The sequence below is a fragment of the Cervus canadensis genome, chromosome 13 (genome assembly GCF_019320065.1).
Source record: "Cervus canadensis isolate Bull #8, Minnesota chromosome 13, ASM1932006v1, whole genome shotgun sequence".
Taxonomy (NCBI): Eukaryota; Metazoa; Chordata; class Mammalia; order Artiodactyla; family Cervidae; genus Cervus; species Cervus canadensis.
In genome coordinates this window covers 73,566,109-73,577,058 of record NC_057398.1, presented here as the reverse complement: position 1 = coordinate 73,577,058, position 10,950 = coordinate 73,566,109, and the positions used below count along the sequence as shown (strand labels likewise).

The following is a 10,950-nucleotide window of genomic DNA, read 5'->3' as shown; positions in this document are numbered from 1 at the left end:
AGGGATAGGGGAGCTGGCTGCCGGCTGAGGCTCGTGGGAGCAGACCTCAGGTATTCCTGACCTCCTGCCCTTCCCCTCAGGGCCATCTGACCGACCAAGCGCACACCCTGAGGGCCCGCAAGTGTGCCATCCCCTCGCCAGTAAGAGTGCCTGGATGCCCACACAGGCCGCAGAACAGACGTCCAGCCTGGAGACTGAAGCCTGTCTCATGGGGGACAGGCTGCAGCAGCTCCCTTTCTGGGAGCCCCCAGCCCCACTATTCCCTTCAAGAGCAACACTTAACCTCAGCCTGCACGGGGCCCTGGGGCTGAAAGTAAGGGGTGGGGGATGCAGGCTGGGCTCAGCCAGAGAAACGACCAGAAAACTAGAACTCCAGTGGGGCCAGTGTGCTGCCTTCCACCAGAGGAAGCCAAACACAGGGTGCAGAACCACTTCTCAAACCAGCGCACGGTGGCACTCAGAACCAGTATGCTAGTGTGGAAGCAGGCACTCAGAACCAGTACACTAGTGTGGAAGAAACATTTGCACCTGGAAGCAAGTTAGAGCAAACTTACTTCCCATCAATTCCAAGACAATGAATCCACACAGAAGCTGACTTCTAACTTTTCATAGACTTTTGTACTTGTGGGGGGCAGTCTGGACCCAAGCAGCCTTGCCTCTCTGCCCATGGTGGCAACAAACTGGGACGTTAGGAAGTCTGATGGACGGTACTGAACAGGAGGCAGTCACTCTCACTTGGAGAAAAGTTCACTGGAAGCATATTCACCATAAGGATGTTGGCTGAATTATATCAGTATGGATTTGTTGAATGAATGAAGGAAGAAGCTTGGAAGCAAGAGCAAGAGATCTAGGTTGTCCCATGGTTCAGGCGTGGTGTTTGTGTGACATTCCCTCATGCCTGTATTCTCTGGGAGGAGGGTCCTTGTACTGGAGCAGGTTGTGGGTGGGGAACTCCACCCACCACAGGGGAGGGAGGGTCAAAGTACTTCAGAGAATGCTTAGGGATTTGATTCTACTGCCTCTGTCCCAAACAGGCCTCCAGATTTGGAGCTGCAATTGGACTGTTGCAGTCCCGAACCAGAACTGACCCAGATGGACCTGGGAGTCTCCTGTACATTGTCCTCCAGACCTGAGCCCGCCCAGCGGCATGCCTGCTACTAGAGCAGCACGGCCATCCTATTATTACTCCAGCTTTCCCCGTGGCTCTAATTCCTGTTTCCCAGCTCCGCCTCTACTTCAAAGTGTGACCAGCTCGTTCCCGCTCAGTCACTGACGGGAGCCCCTGCCCAAGGGTCGGAGGGGGGGCGGGGGGGGGAGAAGGGCGCCGCTCCACTGAGCAAGAAGGCAGAGAGGTCAGGCACGGACTTTCTTTTTCCCAAGGGCTTCCTCTAGCTGTCTCAGGAGCCTCAGTTCTGAGCCTTCTTGGGCAAAGACAGGAAGCTCCCCGTCTGGGTGGCAGGGTCCTAGGGCTCTCAGGCAAGGAGAAGCCAGACCTGGTGACAGCCTCAGGCAATAAAAGCACAGTGAAATTAGGGAAGTAGAGAATACAGGCAGAAGCTGGGGGGCAGGGGTGGTCCCTACAGGTCTGACACCTCCGCCCCTGCGTCTGATCTCTAATAAGCTCTGGTGCCGAGCTTGTGAGAGTGAATGCAGGAAAGGGTGTCTGTCACCAGAACCCAGTCTCCCCAAGTACAGGGCCCTAGCCACAGCTTTGTCTTTCAGAGCAGTCAGCTGTTACAGAAAAATACCATAACAGGCCATAAACAAACTCACAGGCGCTTCTACCTGAGCAGCTGGTGAACATCAAAAGGTTCCAGGGCCTTGCCCAGGCCCTATTCCCCTCTGATGCCTTTCCTCCCACGCTTTCCTCAACTCACATAAGGCAACAGTGGGCCAACCTAAAAAACAACATGGCTGGGCTCTTCAAAAGCCCCGTGGACTGCCTCTCAGAGAAGCAGGCAGGCAGAACAGGTGGGAGCAGGCCTGTGGGCAGCCCCTCGTTTAGCAAACATGTGCAAGCACAGAAGACGGGACAGGCACTGTGCTGGGTCCAGGGAGACGGCACTCCCCGCGCATGGCCACCAAGCAGGCAGTCCAGTGGCGAGACAGGCCTGGTGTGCATGCACATGACTGCATTCAGTCCCACCGCCCTGCCCCTGCTCCTGCCCGCCACCCAGAGTCCTCACACTGCCTTTTGGGGGTTAAACTGAACTTGACCCTTCCCCCCATTTGAGGGTCGGTCCTGCCTCTTCATACCTTTAGGAGAGTGACCTCGGCTGGATACTCCGTGTGTGTGTGTTCAGGTGTATGGGCAGGGCGAGCTGTTCTGAGTCTCAGAGGGTGAGCACCACCTGGAGGAAGTTCTGCCCGGTGTGTGTGTGGTGTGTGTGTATGTGGTGTGTGTGTGTGGTGTGGGCGTGCGTGGGGTGTGTGTGGGGTGTGTGTGGGGTGTGTGTGTGATGTGTGTGTGTGGTATGTGTGTGGTGTGTGTGTGGTGTGTGTGGTGTGTGTGTGTGGTGTGTGTGTGTGGGGTGTGTGTGTGGTGTGTGTGTGTGTGATGTGTGTGTGGGGTGTGTGTATGTGGTGTGTGTGTGGGGTGTGTGGTGTGTGTGTGTATGTGGTGTGTGTGTGGGGTGTGTGTGGTGTGTGTGTGTGTATGTGGGTGTGTGTGGGGTGTGTGTGGGGTGTGTGTATGTGGTGTGTGTGTGGGGTGTGTGTGGGGTGTGTGTATGTGGTGTGTGTGTGGGGTGTGTGTTGGGTGTGTGTATGTGGTGTGTGTGGGGTATGTGTATGTGGTGTGTGTGTGGGGATGTGTGTATGTGGTGTGTGTGTGTGGTGTGTGTGTGGTGTGTATGGTGTGTGTGTGTGTGTGGTGTGTGTGTATGTGGTGTGTGTGTGGTGTGTGTGTGGGGTGTGTGTGGTGTGTGTGTATGTGGTGTGCGTGGTGTGTGTGGGGGTGTGTGTATGTGGTGTGTGTATATGTGGTGTGTGTGTGTGGTGTGTGTGTGCATGGGGTGTGTGTGGGGTGTGTGTGTGGTGTGTGTGTATGTGGTGTGTATGCAGTGTGTGTGTGTGGGGTGTGTGTGGTGTGTGTGTGTATGTGGTGTGTGTGTGTGGTGTGTGTGTGTGTGGTGTGTGTGTGCGTGGGGTGTGTGTGTGGTGTGTGTGTATGTGGTGTGTGCGTGTGGAGTGGTGTGGTGTGTGTGTGGTGTATGTGGTGTGTGTGTGGTGTGTGTGGTGCATGTGGTGTGTGTGTGGTGTGTGTGTGGTGTGTACGTGGTGTGTGTGGGGGTGTGGGGGTGTGTGGTGTGTGTGTATGTGGTGTGTGTGTGTGGTGTGTATGTGGTGTGTGTGGGGGGTGTGTGTGTATGTGGTGTGTGTGGTGTGTGTGGTGTGTGTGTGGTATGTGTGTGGTGTGTATGTGGTGTGTGTGTGTGGTGTGTGTGGTGTGTGTGGTGTGTGTGTATGTGGGGTGTGTGTGTGTGTGGTGTGTATGTGGTGTGTGTGTGGGTGTGTGTGTGAGGTGTGTGTGGTGTGTGTGTGGTGTGTGTGTATGTGCTGTGTGTGGTGTGTGTGTGGTATGTGTGTGGTGTGTGTGTGGTATGTGCGTGGTGTGTGGTGTGTGTGTGGTGTGTGCAGTGTGTGGTGTGTGTGGTGTGGTGTGTGGTGTGTGTGGTGTATGTGGTGTGGTGTGTGGCGTGTGGCGTGTGTGGTGTGTGTGATGTGTGGCGTGTGTGTGGTGTGTGTCTGTGTAGTGTGTGGTGTGTGGTATGTATGGTAAGTGTGGTGTGTGTGTGGTGTGTGTATGGTGTGTGTGATGTGTGTCTGTGTGGTGTGTGTGTGTGGTGTGTGTGTGGTGTGTGGTGTGTGTATGGTGTGTGGTGTGTGTGTGTGGCATGTGTATGATGTGTGTGGTGTGTGTGTAGTGTGTGTGTGGTGTGTGGTGTGTGTGTGGTGTGTGTATATTTGTGGTGTGTGGTGTGTGTGGTGTGTGTGTTGTATGTGTGTGTGGTGTGTGTGGTGTGTGGTGTGTGTGTGGTGTCTGGTGTGTGTGGTGTGTGTGGTGTGTGTGTTGTATGTGTGTGTGGTGTGTGTGGTGTGTGGTGTGTGTGTGGTGTCTGGTGTGTGTGGTGTGTGTGGTGTGTGTGTTGTATGTGTGTGTGGTGTGTGTGGTGTGTGGTGTGTGTGTGGTGTCTGGTGTGTGTGGTGTGTGTGGTGTGTGTGTTGTATGTGTGTGTGGTGTGTGTGGTGTGTGGTGTGTGTGTGGTGTCTGGTGTGTGTGGTGTGTGTGGTGTGTGGTGTGTGTGTAAGAGAGCTCCTCCTCTCTCTCCTGTGACAGGCCCCGTGGGGTGATGGGAAGGTGGAAATGAGTGACAGCCACAGAGCGGCTCCCAGCCCCAAGCCCCAGCTGTGTCCTCCTGGAGGCTGGAAACAGGGTTTGCAGGCCACCAAAACGGCTCCCCAAGGGGGCTTCTTGAAGGACAATCATTTCAGAGTTCTCTGGTCCTGGGGCTCCGGTCTCAGATTCAAAAGAGCCAAATTTCTCTCTAAAGTCAGCTTCTTAGAGGCTTGCTTATGTTAGGCTAAGTTGTTCACTGGCAGATGAAGATACGCTGAAAAACCACCAGGAAAAACTAAATTCAAACCTGAAGAACAATCTGTAAACGAGGGTTGAGAGGAGAAGAGCAGGATACTGGAGCTTCCGAAAGAAGGCTACGGAATGTCCGTCAGGAAGGGAGGGCTCTCCCTCCGGCCCCCAGGCGCCCTCTCCTGACCAGTTCGGCGGAGGCCAGGGCTGGGGGCCAGCCGGGTTCCCGGGCGCACCCCGTCGCGGACCCTCTCTCAGGAAAGGGAGCCTCTCTCCCCCGGCGTCGCGACCTCCCCCGGCCCCACCCAGGCCAGCGTTCCTGCTCCTCTCGGGTTGCGAGGTTGAGGACCAAGGCAGGAGAAGGATCCAGGGCCAAGAGTTGGTGCTTTTGCCCGAGGAAATGGCCTCTCCAGCCTGCCGAGCTGGCTCTCGAGGACTTCTGCCCCAGAGTTCCGGACACCTCTGCTTTTCCTGTCTTAGCGCCAAACAAATGCACCGGGGTCACAAAGTCCTGATCCTGGCCTTGTTCACAGCCCCTTCCCGCATCCTCCCCTACAGCGAGGGGAAAGCAAAGCGGGAGGCACCCGCGTCTCTCCCAATCGGGAGAGGGAGACTCGGCTCCCTCCAGAACCGGGGCTCCAGCTCCCTCTCACACTCCCCACTGAATCCCACCGGCAGCAAAATCCTTTAAAGGGAACAAAGACAATGCGGGCGGTGTGGGGGGCTTCCCTTCGGCGGACCCGGGGCGGCAGGTTGACGCAGCCCGCGGCTGGTCAGCGCCGGCTTTCAGGTGAGTGCCTGAGCCCGCAACCCGGGGTCCGCCCAAAGCTCAAGAAGCCCTCAACGCTCAGCCAACCCCCCCCCCCGCCGCCCCCCCAATCCCTGGCCAAGAAGAGGGTCCTCCTCAGCCTCTTGGCCCTCAACCCAGCCCAGGGGTTTGCAGCACTTTCTGCCTATTTGTTTTCGCTCAGTACTCACAGTTCGGATGCTAAGCCGTGTCCTTTCTCGCACTCACTTCCTTTGTCTCTTTCTCCCTCTCTCTCTCCCCTCCTATCTCTCTCTCTCTCTTCACTCCTTGTCTTATTCTCTGCTGTAGCTTCCAGTGGAGAAAAATAATTATTCTTCTCAATGGGTTCGCACGGGGCGCACGCACACACGAGCGCGCGCGCACATACACACACACACTCACACCGCCGTGGTACCCAATCAATGCACAAATCTACGGGGTCCCTTTAACCTCTGCGGATGCTCCGGGAGTTAATTATGAAGCCTGTTCCGGCGCAGCATAAATATGCATTAACGTATGAAATGACAACCGATGCGCTGAACTTCGGGGAATTGGCATTTAGACAGACTTAGTCTTGCCGCCTCCCTTGCCCTCCGCAGCCCCACCAGTCGCCCCCGCAGCCGCGCCCCTTCCCCGGGCTCGCAGGGGCTGTCGTGAGCTCCCACCCCCGGGCGGGGAGGGCCCGTGGCGGCGGCGGCGCCGCGCTCGAAGCCCGGAGACACCCCCCCCCCATGAGGTGCGCCCCCTGCGGTCAGGGCAGATCCTCTGCAGGAGGTTCCACTCCCCCAACACCCGCAGGCCGGACCCAGGCCGGCGCGCCCCTTTTCCCCCGCGCAGCGCTCGTCTGTGAACAAACTCCGAGCTCAGTCCTTCGAGAAGCCGGCGAGAGCGGGACGGCTACCTGCTCGCTCGCCCGAGTTCGGCGCAGAGCGAGAAAGACCCGGCACGCGGTGCAACTCCCCTCCCCGCCAGGCCGCCCGGCGCCCTCCGGCCCCGCCGCCCCCGGCCGGCCCCGACCCGCACACGCAGGCATGCGTTTTCACACGCGCGCGCATATCGGCACGCACACACTCGCGCACAGGCACTCCCGCGCGCGCTCACACTCAGGGTTATAACAAAGGAAGAGGGGGCAGCGCTGCCTTACTTTTTCCTGTCTCTTCTCCTCTTTGGGGCAGCCCCCCAGCCCCGGGGCCGGCGCGCTGGGCCCCCCACCCTGCCCTCCGCTCCCCACGACCGCAGCCGGCGGCCGGCATTCCGGCGCGGCGGGTCCGCAACTTCGCGCCCGGGCGCCCGAGCCTCGCAGCCCGGCGGGCGGGAGACAAAAGCTGCGGCGCCGCCTGAGGCCGCGCGGCCAAGGTGTGCTCGCTAATTGTCAGGAAATGTGTGTGTGCGCGCCGGGCGCCGGCGGGGGCGGGGAGGGGGCGGCCGGCGGGGGCGGGCGGGGAGGAGAGGACCCCCCCCCCCCATCAGCCCCCGCCACTCGCCAGCGCCCGGCACCCGGACCGGGATTAGAGAATAAATTATCTGCTCTCTTTTCATTGGGCTGCGGCCGAGGACGCCGTCGGCTGCGCGGCGCTGGGCGCTCGCCTGGCTCTTTGCATTCACCGCACAGCCCCGGCTCGCCTCGCGTCGTGGGGGCCGAGAGCCTGGGGCCTTGGTTCCAGCCGCCGGAGGACGCTGGCCGGTTGGGCGCGCCGCCCTTTCCCCGCCGCCCGGTCCGAGCCACCCCCCTCTCATCCCAGCTCTGGCTGGTGCTTCGGGGACTGAGGGAGGGGGGAGGAAGCCCAGAGGGCGGCGGTCTCAGTCACCCCCACCCCGCACCCCGCCCCAGCTCTTTCCACCTCCCCCGCCAGGAGACCGGCGAGGGTAGCCGGGTCGGTCCCCTGAGCCAGGCCCACCCCAATGAGAGACGGGGATTCGAGAGCCCTCAGATAGGATCCCTTCGGGGACCAGGGCTCCTCCCTCGGGGCCATCTTCTGCCCTCCACACCGCAGCAGTAAAAGCGGGGAGATGGCACTGAGGCTCTCTTTTTTCTCCTCTCTCCAGCCCCATCAGCTCCCCCGTAATCCTGTTCCCCATTTCCTGGGCCCACCTGAGCAGACAGCTCCTTAACTGTCTGCAAAGGAAATGCCCTGCGGTTCTGAGCAGCTCCCTGCCAGGAATTACCTCCTTTATTCCTTCAGCAAGCAGTCGGTGTTCAGGAACACCCCTGTGCCATGAGGCCGGCTGGGCACCAGGAATATCAAGGGAGAAGATCCAGATGAGACAGTCGTGTTAAAAAATTAGAACTCCAACTGTGTGAGAAGTGCTGTAACAAGGTAGAGACAAGGTTTGAACCCAAAGGTAGGAGGGACTAACTTCAGATGTTCAGTCAACAAATACTTCAGCATGTCTTAAGCTCTGTGCTGGGCGTTGGGGATACACAGGCAAACGATGGGCTTGGTGCCCACTCCCCTGGAGCTGACAGTCTGGTGCACAAGATGGGTAGTGACTGGTGATATGAGCTAATCAGGAGACATGGGGGGTGGGGTGGGGCGGTGAACAGCACGGGCTCCTAATCTATGCTGGGGAGTCCAGGGAAAAAAGCTTCTCTGAAGAAATGTGATCTAAGCGGAGGCCTGCAGGATGAAAAAGGGATAGCCAGGTGAAGATGGGCTGGGAGGAGCACCCCGAGAGTCCTGGCAGAAGGAACTTGTAGGAAGGCCCTTGGTCTGCTGGTAACATGCCCTTGAAGGCAGGTGAATGTCCACATGCAGAGCACGGGGTGGGCCTGGGAAGCCTCTGCAGGCTAATGTTTTGGAAGAGACTCACTTGTGTGTTCTTTTTCATTCTGGGCCAACCCCACATGCTGCCCACGTTTTCCTCCTAGTCACAGCCTGTTGCAACCTACTCTGCATGCTAAAGATAAGCCTGAAATAAAGAGCACCATGATGGTAACCCTGCTTCAGTTTATCGCATCCCAGCTCCTTGTACTGTGCTGTTGACTGCATCAGCCGGTGACCCTTGGCGCCCACACAGGGAAGCCATCCATAGGAACACCCTGGACTCCTTTCCATGTGCTGGGATTGTATGCTTCCCAAGGACTTCTGACACCAGCCCCTTGAGTCAAGCTCATCAGATGGGGAAGCTGATCCCTATCAGACAGATAGGGAAACAGAGTCAGAAAGAGAGTGGCCTGCTTAAGTGTCATATACAAATCTTGAGGCCAAGCTCCTCCATGAGACTGGTAAGTGTAGAGGCCAAAGTGATCCCCGGCGTCTGTGAGAGTCTTCAGCACCTAGGACAGGGCCCTGTACACCCAGACTCTTCGAGCCAACCCTGCTGAGTGGATGACTGTGGAAGGGAAGAGTGAGCTCGCTGAATGGGAACCTGTTAGAGCAGAAGCTGTGTGGGCTTTGGAATTACACATAACTCAAGTGGAATTGCCACTGCTACTAACACACTTGGTGCACTTTACCTAGCCTTTCTGAACCATAGGGGATTCACAATACCCACCTGAGAAGGCTGTCGTGAACATGAAGTGAGATTAGATGTGTATGGAACAGCTACAGGAAAATACACAAGACAAGGTAACAATCGGTTCTGGGAAGGGGATCTGAGTGGGTGGGGCACAGGAGTAAGTAGAGAAATTCACTTTTCATGGTTTACCCACCAGTAGTTCTGATATTATACCCTGTATGGTATAATAAAAATGAGTAATGAAATAACTTAATGAGCTAATAGGTGAAGCAATGTAACAATGACAATTTAAAAAATCACTCTGTACACATTGGTTGAACTGAATTGACTTTTGCAGTTTGAAGCACCAGGACGTGTTACCAAGGAAAGTCACAGAGTTTCTTTCAGAAAATGACTCTGGTCTGAAGGTTTGCATGCTGTTCTGTCTACAGCCAAAGGCAAGGATGTCTAATAGGATGAGCTATTTTCCAGTCCAGAAATTCTGTAGTTCAAACTCTCAGTCACAGAGGGGAACAGCCCCCCAGCAGGAGAAGCTGTACTCAGTCACAGAGGGGAACAGCCCCCCAGCCCTCCTGTACTCAGTCACAGAGGGGAACAGCCCCCCAGCAGGCTTATTGTTCTACTGAAAGACCAAATCCCTGCAAGAAACATGAGCTTGATGGGGATGGGGCAGGGGTGATGGGCAGCCTCTCTGCAGGCCCCATTCTGTCTGGAGAGGACAGGGCAGGAAGGACTCGTGGACCTGCTTCCTAGGGCTGCTCTTCTAAGGCTTAGTGAGTGAGCTTCCTTCCCCGGGCACCCTGTGGCCCCCGAGGAAAGTTGAGAGCAGCAGGTGCAGAGCCTAAGGAGAGGAGTGGGCTTTCTCCTGTTACCTTCCCGGTATTGAGGTCCTAGACAGGACAGGGCAGCCTTTCATCAGCCAGCACAAAGGGGCACTCTCTCAGCCACACGGGGACCAGGCCAGGTCACCTCAGACACTGGGGCATAACATCAGCGGGAACGTTAGAGGCCTCTTAGAGAAAGATCTGGGCTCATAGCTAATGGTGTGGGGGCAGGGTGGGGACAGGAGGGAAGCTTTATTCTCGGGAAGAAAAGACAGAGATTGAGCCCCGGCCTCAATGAAGCAAAGAGGAGGCAAACGAAACCTGAAAATCTAGAAAAAATGAGTTAAAAAATTAGAAACCATTTATTCTGGGGGAAAAGCAGCTACAGGGGAAAGGAAGGAATCCCAAAGGCCCAGGGCAGAAGTGGCCATCCTCAGTCTGACCAATGGGTGCAGCTGCTCCGTGTCTCCAGAGTAGGACCTGCAAGGAGGGTGCTGGGCTTCAGTCTGGGGCAGAGGTTGGGGGACAGGGGTGTCTTGCAGCTCCAACCTTGGACGGATCACCTTCCTATCCCCACCTTTGTCTCAGCCATCCTCACCTTGCCAATTAAGGCAGAATACAACCAACCTCTACCCCTGGTCAGTCTGGAATGCAGTAAGGGACTTTCATCAGAAGGGCTAAAATGCAAACTATTTCCGTATTAAGCAATCAAAGGTAGTAAGAGATCATCCCTATCTGCAGGGTTCTGAGCACCTATTGTATGCAATGCTGTAGGTTATGACCCTCTCCTGTTACAGTCACCAGAGCATCAAACACACGCAGTTTTAATCAATGAACATGCCACGTGGCTGGCAGGGCACTGGACATCTCAAGGATACAAGGGCTCATTTCATTCATCCTTTTCTTCTCATATTTGCCAGCTAAACGCTCTGGACTGTATGTGGCTTTAACTGATGATGACACGGCCAGAACACACCCATCACACCTCCTATCACAAGTACTTGCTTCCCACGTTATCCATAGTCCCAGATAAGAATCCCCAAACCACTCTGTGTAACACGAGTTGAATCCCATCTCCCACCTCTTCCCACCCTCCCCAGCCTTTCCCCTGTATCCCCTGGAGTGCAATCTGTCACCAGCCCAAGCCCCTCTATCCTGAAACCCATCCCTGAGTGTTCCCTCCTTATCTTGCTTCACTGGCATCTGGATGTCTCTGAAGATACTGACTCCTCCACAGCCCTGCCTACAGGCCAGGATGAAGGGAAAAGACAACAGTGAAGGGTGTTTTTTTC

The 10,950-nt window shown here is 56.5% G+C and overlaps 1 protein-coding gene across 1 annotated transcript; it reads left to right on the top strand.

Moving 5' to 3' along the window:
• Window positions 1-5,293: 5,293 nt before the first annotated feature.
• On the top strand, window positions 5,294-7,375 carry LOC122451772 (basic salivary proline-rich protein 2-like). Its single transcript, XM_043484675.1, has 5 exons — window positions 5,294-5,378; window positions 5,975-6,111; window positions 6,213-6,404; window positions 6,551-6,731; window positions 6,846-7,375. The coding sequence occupies exons 1-5, from the start codon at window positions 5,294-5,296 to the stop codon at window positions 7,373-7,375; spliced, it is 1,125 nt and encodes a 374-aa protein (XP_043340610.1).
• Window positions 7,376-10,950: the final 3,575 nt, after the last annotated feature.